This window comes from Acomys minous, assembly GCF_964271855.1.
Source record: "Acomys minous genome assembly, chromosome: 14".
Lineage (NCBI taxonomy): Eukaryota > Metazoa > Chordata > Mammalia > Rodentia > Muridae > Acomys > Acomys minous.
Genome location: NC_140496.1, coordinates 9,086,038 through 9,099,902, shown reverse-complemented (window position 1 = coordinate 9,099,902; position 13,865 = coordinate 9,086,038). Strand labels below are relative to the sequence as shown.

The 13,865-nt window shown below is 45.8% G+C and overlaps 1 protein-coding gene across 2 annotated transcripts in view; it reads right to left on the bottom strand.

Moving 5' to 3' along the window:
- Positions 1-13,865, bottom strand: part of MBTPS1 (membrane bound transcription factor peptidase, site 1) — a 53,336-nt gene that overhangs the window by 26,716 nt on the left and 12,755 nt on the right. For both annotated transcript variants that reach the window (XM_084757447.1, XM_084757448.1), the window contains 7 exons: positions 13,271-13,528; positions 9,754-9,957; positions 8,815-8,925; positions 8,340-8,449; positions 5,348-5,464; positions 4,878-4,945; positions 1,825-1,927 (listed from right to left, as the gene is read on the bottom strand). In XM_084757447.1, coding sequence (XP_084613573.1) covers positions 1,825-1,927; positions 4,878-4,945; positions 5,348-5,464; positions 8,340-8,449; positions 8,815-8,925; positions 9,754-9,957; positions 13,271-13,528 — 971 coding nt within the window. The remainder of the gene's footprint in view (positions 1-1,824; positions 1,928-4,877; positions 4,946-5,347; positions 5,465-8,339; positions 8,450-8,814; positions 8,926-9,753; positions 9,958-13,270; positions 13,529-13,865) is intronic.

Genomic DNA, 13,865 nt, shown 5'->3' with positions numbered 1-13,865 from the left:
AAGGCACCACTGAGGACAGACATCACGAAACAGACATCACTCTCTTCAGAGCCCTAAAAAGTGGGCCCATATATACAAAAGGGTTTTTTGTTTGTTTGTTTGTTGTTTTTCGAGACAGGGTTTCTCTGTGTAGCCTTGGCTGTCCTGGACTCGCCTTGTAGACCAGGCTGGCCTCAAACTCACAGCAATCCTCCTGCCTCTGCCTCCCGAGTGCTGGGCTTAAAGGCGTGCGCCACCACCGCCCGGCACAAGAGGATTTTAAACTAACTCTCTCCCTGCATCTCCAGAGCTTGTCTTGCTGGGTAGCCCAGGCTAGACTTGAACTTTTTTGTAATCTTTTTGTTCCAGGCTTCTTAGTGCTGGGACTACAAGTATGTGCTACCACCCTGGCCAAAAACTTAAATTATATTCTGTGAGAAAAACTATACCTATTTGAAATGAAAATCATTCCCTGGCAATCAGTCATAAAGAGTGTAGAAGCATGGGCAAAGGGTGAAGACACGTTGGCCACAGCAGCACAGGTAACTCAGGGACATTTCTCAATAGTACTAAAAAGAAGCCCTTGAGGAAGGCCAAGAACATGGCATCATGTACAGCTGGTGCAGGGAACTACAGACTAATGCTAAGAGATGCTCTTTTTCTTGCTACCTGACAGTACAAAGGCGTGCTGAGGAACACAGAGAACACAGTACAGCGCAGGCCTGATTCAGAGTAGAGTCTACCAGACCAGACCATGTGTCAAGGCACTGAATGGGTCAGCTCTTGAGATGGCATCCTGTGTGTGAGGGACAGAGACCTAGCAGCTAATGGAGCACACACTGCACAACTGAGGCTGGCATGGAAGGTTATTCTATAGAGTGCTGCGGGGGCACACAAGACCTGTGTTCCCAGAAGCTGTCAATTTTTCTGGGCCTTCTTTAAATCTCCCAGTGCAGGCTGGAGAGATGGCTCAGCGGTTAAGAATACTGTCTGCTCTTCCAGAGGTCCCGAGTTCAATTCCCGGAAACCACATGGTGGCTCACAAACCATCTGTAATAAGATCTGGTGCCTTCTTCAGGCTTGCTGGCTCACATGCAGGCAGAATACTGTATACATAATAAATAAATCTTTAAAACAATAAATAAATAAATCTCCCAGAGCTTAGCATGTAGTCAAATTCAAGCAAGGAGATAGGTCCTGACCCCAAAGAACACCAAGGACAGTGCTTCTTAGTCACCTTTTGACGATTAAAGGGCCCAAGTGTTGGTTGTTCTGAGAGAACCAAACTAAGGTAAAGAAGAGTGAAGTGATACACTCAAACCCCATGAAGTGCAATCATGAACATTCTGACTGGGGAACAACGAGTGCACTGGCTCTGTGGGCAGAACTGACTTCAGCTATTCTTACAGGGCTTTCACTTTCACTTTAGGGCTGGCGAAGGACCCTGGGGTCCAGCACTTGCCAGCCAGTGTTCTCCATGAAGCTAAATCACCAACTTCGAAATTTACTTCTTACGGCCAAAGATAAATCTAAGCTCGTACTGAGGAAAATTGCTGTCTTCCTCCCAGTTTGAACAACTGAGCCTGAGTCTACTTCACCTACTCACACGCTTCAGAAGATGGTAAAAAGGCTGGAATCTGAAACTGCTCCTCAGAATCCACCCAGGATCTTCATGACAGCTCAACTCCGGGAACTACGGTAGCTAACACCGACGGAGCCTCATCTCTTGTCCTCACAGGGTTGCACATACCCACAGCGCTGGCTACTTTTCTGCCTCTGCACTGACAAATAGGCTCTTAGACCAAGGGCTCCGGAGTCACATTAGGCTAGTACAGAAAAGCATACCCAGGTAGTCATTCCCCTGGAAGAAAAGCGGGCGATGTTATCTTCAAAGTCAATGCCACCTACTCCAATCACATCCATCTGATCAGCAGGGTTATTCAGAGTGCTAGATTGAGACACACAAAAGAGAAAGAAAAGATAAGGGAAGAAAAATAATTTAAAATGAATAATTCAAGCCAGGTCAAGCATTCCCAGAAAATCTAAGGCCATTTCCTAGGTTCATCTGTATGAGGGTACACAGCAGTGACAGGAGGCCGCTCCTTAGCGTTGGCCTGTAAAATGCCATGTTCCTGCACCTTCATGCTACAGCCTCTTATCCGGAAGGCCATTTTGCTCCCTTAGCACTCATGGATGAGTCTATTTTGAGGATGTCTTTTCTCTGGGTTCCAGGCTCCCCCAATCTCTCCTGGGCATGGCCTTCTGCAGAGCACACTCACCTACACACTCTCACACCACTCTGGGGTTCATCTAAGTGCGTCAATTCTGTCTCTTTCACCAGAGCAAACATTGCCTAAGGTGAGTCCAGCTCCATAGTGGAGTTCCTACAATTAAACCTACTAATTTATGCATGCCACTTCCTCAAGAGAGTGTGAGGACAGCTACCTGCACCCTGCAATCCTGAGCCCTTAGATAACAGACACATGCCAGGACCTTAGGGCACTAGATCTGCACAAAAAGCTATAGTGAAATGACTGACAAACAGGTTTAGTCATAGCCAGGCATGGTAGTGCACACCTTAAATTCCCGTCCTCAAGTCTCTGTGAGTTCGAAGCCAGTAGCACAGGTGGGCACAGTTGCTTCTCCCGGGGCACAGGTGGGGACTAGACCCAAAGAGGATGTGTACATGTCAATGGTAAACAAGGGCAAGCCAAAAGTTCTGGCAAAGAGCTGGCAAAATGCCATAGCACAAGTCAGATACCACATCTGTTTCTATACAGGTAGCTTTAGTGGAACATGGCCAAGCCTGTCCATTTTCCCATCTCCTATAGTTGCTGTCACATCGCAAGGGAAGAGATTATCTGACCACAAAGTCTACACTACTTACACTAACATTTCAGAAAGTTTGTAATCCCAGAGTGTATCAAAGAGGAACAATGTGCATATGCCTAACATATTTGTCTACCAGAAAACTGCTGCAATGTTGGCCTGCACAGCAGAAACAGAGACCCAAGGAGAGAAGTGGCAGCAGCCAGTCAGGGCACATCTCCTCGGTGGCCCCCTGTGTGTCAGCATCACCTGCACCACACCTGAAGAGCAGGCCCAGGATCCTGGGATAAGCAGTGAGCCAAGGCTCAAAAGGAAAGGCCTGTAGCCTGGACAGGCTCCATCATGCCTGCCTGGTCATGCCTGGTTCCACTCCTGTCCATGTTAACACAGCCCAGGACGATAGCCTAAATGCAAGAAGAGGGTCCAAGAAACCAACAACCTGGGTAACTGAATTGAGTGGGGGTTGTCAGAAATGGGAGATGTGGCATTAGGAAAAACACAAAAAAGGAACAAGAAAAGCTGACATCAGATGCCTCAAGAGCTGGTGCTTCCTACAGAAGAGGCACTTAGGGCAGTTCATGCCATTTACATTCATGAATCACAGCACAAGAACCATGGACCCTCAAATGGGATGGTTTGCATACCATGCTGCACCACCAAACACCAACTTCACATTGTTGGCCTTGTCCTATGCCCTGGTTGCTTTGCCCGCCTCCTCTCAGCAAGAGCTCCAAGGACATCTCAGCCAGATTCAGAGTGAATATGTGCACACAGCCAGTCTCCCCCTTACTGCACACAGCATGTAGAACACATTCCCTGGCATCTTCTCTTTCCTGAGGTGACTTCATACTCTTGGTTCCAGTATTGAATTGCACCCGTCCTGAGTACTCTGGCTGAGAGTGACAAGCATTCTATTGCAGAAGTGTGCCCAGAGATTGCTTATGAATGCCATCTGCAGATGGAACACATCAACTACAGAGAGAAGTTAAGAGGCCAGGTTTTGTTTGTTCGGTATTTTTAAGAGTCCTGACTATGCTGGAACTCACTATGCAGACCAAGCTGGCCTCAAACTCACAGAGACCTGCCTGCCTGAGATTAAAGGTATAAACCATCATGCCCAGCAGGTCCTATTTTTCAGTGGGGAGCACTTCATGCTGACATTGTTGTAACTCTTGACACCTTAACTCTGTCCCTTGTTGCTCTCCTCACTGACTTTGTATTCCCATCAGGCACCTGCTCTATTTGCCTCTTGACTACTCTGTTATGTACAGTGAGTCTCAAAGAATACTCAGAATTCACTTGTCCCTAACGAGACCCACTATCTTAATTACTATCTTGCTTTCTATGAAATAGGGTCTCATATAATCCAGGCTGAACTTGAACTCCTGATCCTTCTGCCTCCAAAACCTCCTAAGTACTAGGATTACAGGTTTATGTCATCATAGCCCGCTTCCTGGTTATCTTTCGTGTCTGTGTGGAGCATATGTATATTTTAGCATGCGTGGGCATGTACATACTCGTGTTGGTGGAGGTGAGAGGTCAACATTAAGTGTCTTCCTGAATTATTTTCTACCTTATTTTATGAGGCAGGATTTTTCCTGACCCAAAGCTCATCAACTAGCTGGCCAGCAAGCCCCAAGGATCTTCTGCTCTTCATTCCTACCCCTAGTGCTGGGGTCCTAGGTGCATTTAGCCACACCTGGCTCTTTATGTGGGTGCTCAGGGAATCCAAACTCATTTCCTCATGCTGGCCTGGCAAGCACTTTACCAAATGAGCCAGCTCCCAGACCCATTCTATTTTGGGGGTGAAGGCCTCTAAAATACAAATAAGCTTTTTAAAATTAACATAAAAAGACTGGTTTTTTCCATTTATAATTGTTTATTATAAATGATGGTGAGGACTTGGGGGTCATTATGCATTTTATTTTTTAAAATTAAAAACAGAATACCAAATTTAAGACAGATATAAATAAACAAGGACACACACAGAAACACTCAGACAGGAGACACAACTTCAGTTACATCAGGGGAAGAAGAATCCCTCACATTACCCTGCTGGGGTGACTTACCCATAAAGAGGTCCATCATTGCCGATAGCAGAAACCATGATTACATTGTTAGCAGTTAATTCCCACACCTACAAAATAATTAAGCAATTAGTTAATGAATGCTGCTATCAAGAAGTCACTGTCCCTCAAACTGTGGAACTTCAGCAAGTATGCCCAAGAAAAAAGTCCCCTCCAAAGCAGTGCTAGGCCCAGTGGAATGGGCACATTGTGACAAGGGTTTGGAGGACAGTGCACTGCACACTGGCCCAGTGGCCAGGCTCAGGAAAACAGAGTACAGGTTTAAACAGAAAGCATCAAGGCACCAAGGAGGCAGTAATGCTCCTTAAAAATATCTGTTCCCAGGCATTCATGTCATTAGCCATCTGTTTCATAAAGCTGTCATTGCCTCAGTGGAGATGACACACAACTCAGGGTATAAAAGCACAGGAGCTGTCACCCAACACAGTGCCCTGCACAGTGACTTGACCAACCTTGTCAACAAAGGGATGATCCATGAAGTCGGGCCCACCAATGCTAAGGTTTAGAACATCAATCTTCTTTAGGATGGCATAGTTGAAGGCATCCAAAAACCATGATGTGTAAGATACCTGGTTAAATGGAAACAGTCCTCTGAGGGCCTCAGCAGAAATGTAAAGGGCTATGACAGAGCTGGTTTCTAAGGACAAGCACACTCTTCAAAGCATGGGGACAAATCCCAGGTAAAAACACTTTAGAATATAAACATTACATCCACAAACTAAGTCCTGGAACTAGGCCCAAGAAAGAGGGCTGTGCTGTATGCTCTCTCTCCCCTACAGGGCAACAGGCAACTGTCTAGCTTACATCATGCCTTCTAGGACGAGCCTGAGCTGTGAAGTATCCTTATAAAAGGACCCGTCCTAACTGTCACAGCAAGCATGTCTACAGTTTAAGGTATCTAATGTCCCTCATTCCTAAAACACTGAAGGACAAACAGGAGCAACCACAGTCACCTCACAGATCCTAACACCAGCGTTCATCTGCTACTTTCCTTACGTTATGTTCATTAAATTGCTTTCTGGGATGCCTTTGTTGTTGTTTGTTTGTTTTTATGTACAAGCTAAGCCAGGCATGGTGACTCACAACTAATCCCAGCACTTAAGAGGCTGCAGCAGGAAGACTGCCATGAGTTTTAGGTCAGCCTGGGTTATATAGTGAGTTCCAAACCAGTCTGGGCTACAGAGTAAGACCGTGTCTCAAAAGCAAAACCAAAAACCAACAACAAAAACACAAAATCATGTTCAGAGTGGGCAGAAGAGTATAGTAAGGAGATGATTTTTAAAGGCTTTTAAAAGTTAAACTGCATGCTGACATGTAAAAGAAATTCTAAGAGGCAACATAAGAAGCTCAGAACACTACCTCAAAGAGAGGTGGGAGGAGTGAGCTGAAAGCCACCAAAAAGAGCGGGTGTCATCACTGTGCTGCCTTTCGATGTGCTGGAGAGGTTCAGTGTTGTGACCACTAGTGTTAATTGTCAATCTGAAGACTCTAGAACCAACTCGGAGATGGGCCTCTGGTCATGCCTGAGGGAGTCACCTTCGTTATATTAATTCACACAGGAAGACCCATTTTATTGGGTCATCCTGGGAGAGAGAACAGAACATTGGTTTGCACTCACTACTTTTCTGCTTTGTGACTTTGGGTCCTTGTGACCAGCTCCCTCAAGGTCCTACCACCACTTCCAGTCCGTGATGAGCAAAACTTTGAACTGTGAGCCAGAATCAGCCTTTCTCCATTAAGTTGCTTTTGACAGAGTATTCTGTCACAGCAACAGGAAAAATATTAAGTGGGTCAAGAGCTTGCTATGCAAACATGAATCTGGTGCACACATTAAAATCTGGACGTAGTGGTGCATGCCTGAAATCTCACAACAGGGGGGGCAGATCCCTGGGGCTTTTTTGCTAGCCAGACTAGCCTAATGAGGAAGCTCCAGGTCCCAGCTGTTTCAACACAGGCCTTCATGTTTAGACTGGACCCTAAAGCCTGAACTTGGCCAGGCCCCCCTGCAGCGCCCTTTGGAACAGAGTTAAACAATCTACACGGAGACATGACAGCTCTCAATTTATAGTACCAAGCTGCCTTGTACGCTACTCTGAACTAAATCACATGATATGAAACTTACTGCCAGCCTGACAATTTCCTTGTTCTTGGGATATGCTTATCAGGAAGTGCTTGGAAAGCTGCTCTCTAAAGAGGCTCCTCTGGCCTCCCCACAACCTGTGGTAGTGAGCTCCTTGTTTTTCCATATGTCTCTTAGTCTCATTCTTTTTTGTTTTGTTTTTCGAGACAGGGTTTCTCTGTGTAGCCTTGGCTGTCCTGGACTCATTTGTAGACCAGACTGGACTTGAACTCACAGTGATCCGCCTGCCTCTGCCTCCCGAGTGCTGAGACTAAAGGCGTGTGCCACCACGCCCGGCTTTACTGTCACTCTTAATGATGCTGTTCTCCAGGCCTTAAAGGGAAGCTTCTCTTTCCTCTTTCCAAGATCCTATAGTGTTTAGCTCTCCACAATCTGTATTGTTTCTGCCTAATGTTTTCTCTCCCACCATAAGGTCTTTTCTCCTAATAAGCGGCATTTTATGAAGGGATTGTGTGTCAGCTCCTTCCTGGACCTGCTGCTGCTGCTCTTCTCTTTCTCTAGTACCAATGAGAGAGCCTGTCTCAAAAACAAGGTGAAGTTGGGCATGGCACTGCACACCTTTAATCCCAGCACTCAGGATGCTGGGATAGGAGGACCTCTATGAGCTCATAAGTTTGAGGCCATCCTGGTCTACATAATAAGCTCCAGGCCAGACAAGGAAAAAAAGTGAGACCCTGTCTTAAAAGCAAACAAGCAAACAAACCAACAACAAAAGCAACAAGGTAGATGGTGTTCAGGCTGTCATATGGCCTCTACACATAAATGAGTACCATGAATTATACACACACATATTCATATTCTCAGATTTATTCATTCTTATCCTTCCTCCCTCTCCCTCCCCCCCCCTCTCTCCCCTCCCTCTAAACTCTCCCTTTTCTGTTTCTAGATGAAACAAGGGAACAAAGCCATAAACCTTAGGTGCTAAGATACAGAGGTCAGTAACATAGACCCCATTCTCCAGCAGTGGGGACTGAGCTGGGAGGCAAACGTGCCATGAACTTGCCATTACTTTATCATGGAAGACCTGGACAATGGGCCAGAGGGCTCAGGCAAGCCTGTGAAGGACAAACTGACCAAGGAATCACCATGGCTTTGGAGAAAGGTCTTCAGGACAGGGGAAAGCTGATGAATACAGTGCTGGGGGAAGGACACAGAAAGCAGGACAGTGAGACACACGTTACAGTAATGAAGATTTGTCACAGCAGCATGCCATCTGCAGTGGCCATGCAATGGCTTTTTACTTCATACCTCAGCTCTGACCACTCACATGTCTCAAGGCCCCTCAAGGCCCCTCAAACACCTACCTGATTGTTGGTAAAGACCCTGAAGATGTGCAGCTCTGCATCTGGGGCAAATCCCTGGCACTCCCGCATGCTGGCAATTACACCTGCAACAAACGTGCCATGGCCCAGGCCTGAGCCACAGAAAAAAAAGTCTCATGAGACAGCTGAGGATGCACAACAAGGGAGAGCACTCAAAACCACTGACCATACCTACCTAGTCTTGGAAACACAGCAGCAGCCTCTGCTGAGTCTGCGCCCCAAACTCTAAACACCCTTGCTCTTACTTACTTACTTCTCCCCCTTGTGGGCAACCCCACAAATAACCTTTCTCAGCAGGTACTTCCTCCTCCTCCAGCCTCTACTTCCCCACATCATCTGAGAGCTTCAGCAAAGTTTCTGAGTACCTGGGCTTGTCTGTGCATTAGAGGCCAGCTCACAAGCACTGGCCTCCAGACTGAGAGCCTTGCCCTCATGCCCTCATGTGACTGGGACCTACCATCATCCAGGGTCCGCTCATTGGTCCAGTTGGTTCTTTCCTTCACATTCTTGAAGTGCGGATGCTTCTCACTGAGCCCAGTATCAAAGACTGCAACCCTGACATTAGCACCTTATCCCAAAAAAAAAAAAAAAGAAAATAACAATCACATTGGGAGAATTACTCTTTCTTGATTCCTACCCATAAAACACCATTCCTCTGAGGGAGCCACAGAAACAGGAAACCAAGGACAGGTCCTTTGGGTAGAACACAGCCCACAGAAACTCATACACCAGTGAAGACAGAACTCTTCTGCCTCATAAGCAAAAACAAAAGGATTCTCACTAGTTCTGAGTTTCCTGAAACAAGTGGCCAGCTAGGGGGAAGATCACTCTGTCACTCCACAAAACCAAATGAGTAAGTCTAATGGTCATGCGGCTGTCCAAATCCAGGTGTCCATCTTTCAATGATATGACCTTCCTAGAAAAATGCAGCTTTGCAGGTGTGGCCGTGATGTGGCACTGCAGCACATGGTGGAAGATGTGAGCTGCTGTTTTGTGTAGTGTTGACAGCAAAGTAATAGTCAAACACAATGCCCTGCATTCCATTCCCAGGTCTCAGAGAGTTGGAGAGAAGAGATACCTACAAGTCATACTGATTTTAACATGCAAGTTATGGCACATATTCACTTACCCTCACACATGCACTCCTATATGTATACACACATATACACATACACGTGTGTATACATGTGCATGCACACACACAAAATGTTTACATGTATAAATAAAAGCCACAGAAGCAGATGCTAGAATTAAGAGGCAGATGCCAGTAGAGTTAACTGTACCCAGCTCCATACATGGTGAAAAGGACAAACATACATTGTGGCAGAGCTGTGGAGGGCAACCCAGTGGATGGCATCCCTGATTGCTGTCTAAACCCCCAGCCTGCAGCACACACCTGTGTATCCCATCTGCCACAGCACATCTGCCTGCAACGTCTGGGCAACCTGGCGAGGAATGGCTCTCAGCAATCGTCGACTTGAATGTCTTCCTGTTGCATGCCAGAATCCAGAACCCAAGGAAAGACTGGCTCTTCTCAGGGGACGAGATGACTGCCACTTCTGGCTCCACCGGGTTTCATTACAGGGCACAATGGGTTCAGCTAGAGTCAAGGAAGAGCGTGGTCAGAGATCAAGAGGAAAAGTGCACACAATGCTGTAAGGCAAGGCCACTTCCTGCAAGCAGCAAGGTCACCTTGAAGTCATGTTTCAGGACTTTCCTCAAGGCAACCACAACTATGAGACCAAATTTACTTGCTATATTATTCCCAAATGATTCTTAAAATGTTGTAGACAAGGGAAGGCAGAGAAAGATTTATAGTAACTTTTGCAGAAGCTCTGCTGGCTGGGGGCCATGGTCATGCACATCTGTAACCCAGCCCGAACAAGGCCAAAACAGAGGACTACAAGTTTAAAGCCAGCCTAGGCTATCCCACAAAGCCCTATGACACCAAAACACTAAAGCCAAAAACCATTCCCACCAGTGTCCTGCCCTCAAGAAGCCAGAAGAAAGGGTGGCTTGGAGCTGCCCACTGGATTATCAGCAGCTTTTACAGTGCTGCACCCTGGAGAGAAAAGAGATGTCTTGCCTGACTGAACACCTCTGGCCAGACTTCAGCAGGATTTTAAACTAGGTAGGTACTGCCTCAAACTCAATAATTTCCTTACTTTCTAATTTTCTCTTTAAAGTTTTTTTTCTCTAAAAAAAAAAAACAAAACAAAAAAAACCTAAAAGAACCAGGAGGGCAAGGGTCGGAGGTGATAGAATACTCTGTACCTAGCCTGTGTGCTTTTGTCACGATCTATCAAATTGTACATTTAAATGATGAATTTTAATAGCTGAAAAATCCATTCATTAAAAAAATAAATAAAAGAGTGCTGGGCGGTGGCGGCACACACCTTTAATCTCAGCACTTGGGAGGTAGAAGCAGGCAAATCTCTGTGTTCAAGGCCAGCCTGGTCTACAGAGTGAGCTCCTGGACAACCAGGTCTATACAGAGAAACCCTGTATTAAAAAAATAAAATAAAAAATAAATGAATAAATAAAATAAAATAAATATTATGAGTTTTCATTTTACCTTTCAAAGTCTGTTATAATGGCAAACAAATCTTATCTTTAAAACCTTATTTCACTTATTAGTGTGGGGGAGCACACACAACTTTATATCATTAGTTCTTTCCTTCCAACATCCCCAGAGACTGAACTCAGATTGGAGACTTACATGCAAGCACCTTCACCCATGAGCCACCTTGCTAGCCCTCAAATCATTTTAAGAACAAGCCTGCACTCCTACAGTACTGGCTCTAAAGCAAATGACTCACATTCTCAAGACTTCAAGACCAACATATTAAAACATGGGACCTGGAAAAGAGAGACTGTCAACCCTAAGGAGCAGCTGATAACCCAACTCAAGTCTATCTGCACTGAGTTTCCCGCGTGACTCTAGTCTCTAAGTCAACAGCAGGGACAGCCCCAGAGACACTGAGTAAGAACACGTAGATGATGTACGTAGTCTGCTCTGCTTGACCTAGAACAGAACAGAGCACTCAAAGAAAATCAGAGAGAGGCACAGAGTGTCATATGAACAACTGCTGAGAAAACTGGGAACATTAGCGTGGACCAAAGGAACTGGCAAAAAGAACAGCAAGACATCTACAAACAACGGAGATGATGTCCTGGCTAGAGTCACTAATGATGAAACACTATGACCAAAGCACCTTGAGGAAGAGAGAGGTTATTTCTGCTCACAGTTCCAGGCAACAATCCATCACCAAGAGAAGACAGGACAGGAACTCAGACAGGACAGGATCCTGGAGGAGGAGCTGATGCTGAGGCCATGGAGGGAGGGGTGCTGCAGTTTACTGGCTTGCTCCCTAAGGCTTGCTGTGCTTTCTTATAGAACCCAGGACCACCAGCCCACCCACAATGGGCTGAGCCCTCTCCAATCAATCACTAATTAAGAAAATGCCCTACAGGCTTGCCTATAGCCGGTTCTTATGGAGGCATTTTCTCAAATGAAGTTTCCTCCTCTCAGATGACTTTAGCTTATATCAAGTTGATGTAAACAAGCCAGCACAGGTGGACATCTTCATGATGTTATTAAATATCTCTTACAGAAAAGATGTTAGCTTTGTCTTAGGGCCAGTGGGACAAAACTCAGTGGGATCCAAGGATCCAAAGCAAGACAGCCCAACACCAAGCAAAACGAGCTCAACTGCTGTCACCCACTGTGAGCAAGCTGCTAAGCACTGCACTCTGGCACTGTGTCGCTTCATCCTCTGAGAACCAGTGGGTCAATACCTCTATGTTAGGAGAGAAAAGAGAAACTTAGAGTGAAAAGGGGCTTCCTGCTCAAGACTACAGCTAGCCACAGGAAGAACGGGCATGTGGGGAGGGAGCTTTCCTTGGGAGTGTCAGGGGTAGTATGTGACAATGCAGTACAGACCCCATAGAAAGAAACCCCATCAATCTAGGCTTAGTGGCTAGGATCAGGCAACTCCAAGTCTCCAAAAAACATTCTTGAGCTCTAGAGGTCAGTAAATTGTTAAATCTAGCAGTGTGCTAACCTGGTTTGACAAACAGAAAAAAAAAATGTTCCTCTGGTAGCATCAGGTCCTCTACATTACAGAAAGCACTGCATCAAGTTTGTAGTTTGTTACTTAAGGATACCTTCAAAGGCCCAACTGGAGGTAATACTAGGCCAAGAAATTGAGAGCCAGACTCCATTGGCCATACTCAGTGTCAATGCCCACAGAGTAACAGCCACCTCTGGTCAGAAACAAAACAAAGCCCAGGAAAAAGCTATGTTATAAGAGGGCTGTAAAAATAAAAACCTGTGTTCAGAGGCAAGGCACATGGAAAGGTGGAGTGGCATACCTCTATAATGCCAGCATTTGTAAGGCTCAGGAAAAAAAAAACTGTCTCAGTTCTAAGCCTGGGTTATAGAACAGAACTGACTTTTCTTTTTTCCTTTTTAAAAAGACTTTCTACTCTACACATACAGGGCTGGTAGACTCAAAGTTAAGAGTCCCATGTGAACACAGACAGATACAGGTCACGACCATTGTCCATGACAGACACTCAGAGTTTCTTCCAAGACAGCATGAAGCTGCTTTTCTCAAGAAAGTGCTGTCCACTGGCCATGGCAGTGCATGCCTGCAATCACAGCAATGGGAGGTGGAGGTAAGAGTACGTGGAAGGCAGGAGTTCACGGCCAGCCAGTCTTAGCTTCATAGTGAATCTGAAGCCTCAGCTATAGGAAACCCTGTCTCAAAAAACAACACAAAGGAATTGCCTGTCAGGACAACATTCCCTCCTGGAGAATTGTGAAAAAGGACACAGGTGTCCCCAAATCACTCTTGGTGTCTCTGTGGTGAAAGCTGAGCAGTGGCGCAGCCTGTGCTCCCCATACTCACATTCAACAAACTTCAGGGAACGGAAGACTTTCCGCTGGGGTGTCACTCGCTTAATGTTTGGGTGATCTTCAAGTGTGAGCAGCCCGGCCTTCTGTTTTTCTTTTATCTGAATCACCTCAAAATCACTAGGGTAGTCACTGGATGGGTTGTTCCGAGGTATTATTCTCCAGTTGTCCACTTCACTGCTTTTCAGGGCACTTGAAATAAATGAGTTTCTAGCTTTGGCTGTGAAGTATCCGTTGAAAGCCACAATATATTCTGCAATCAAAGGTCACAGTAGAAGTAAGTACTCACATACATAACAGAGTATACCTAATCTGAACCTTCGTAGGCAAAAGAACAATGTACCTTAAAGCCCACAGCAAAATAAAAGCAAGAAGAAAAAGTTGAGTTTAAAATGCCAGTTCTGGGTAAAGCTGACTCCTATGAATCTCAAGCACATAAATAGTTCAGAACCAGATACCTGTGCGTTGTTGTTTTTTAAGTAAGTGGGTCTAATGAGACCGCTCAGTAGTAAGAGCAGGGACCTCCCTTGCAGCACTCACCAGGCAGCTCACAGCACCTGTACCTCCAGCCCCAGGGAAACCTATGCCTC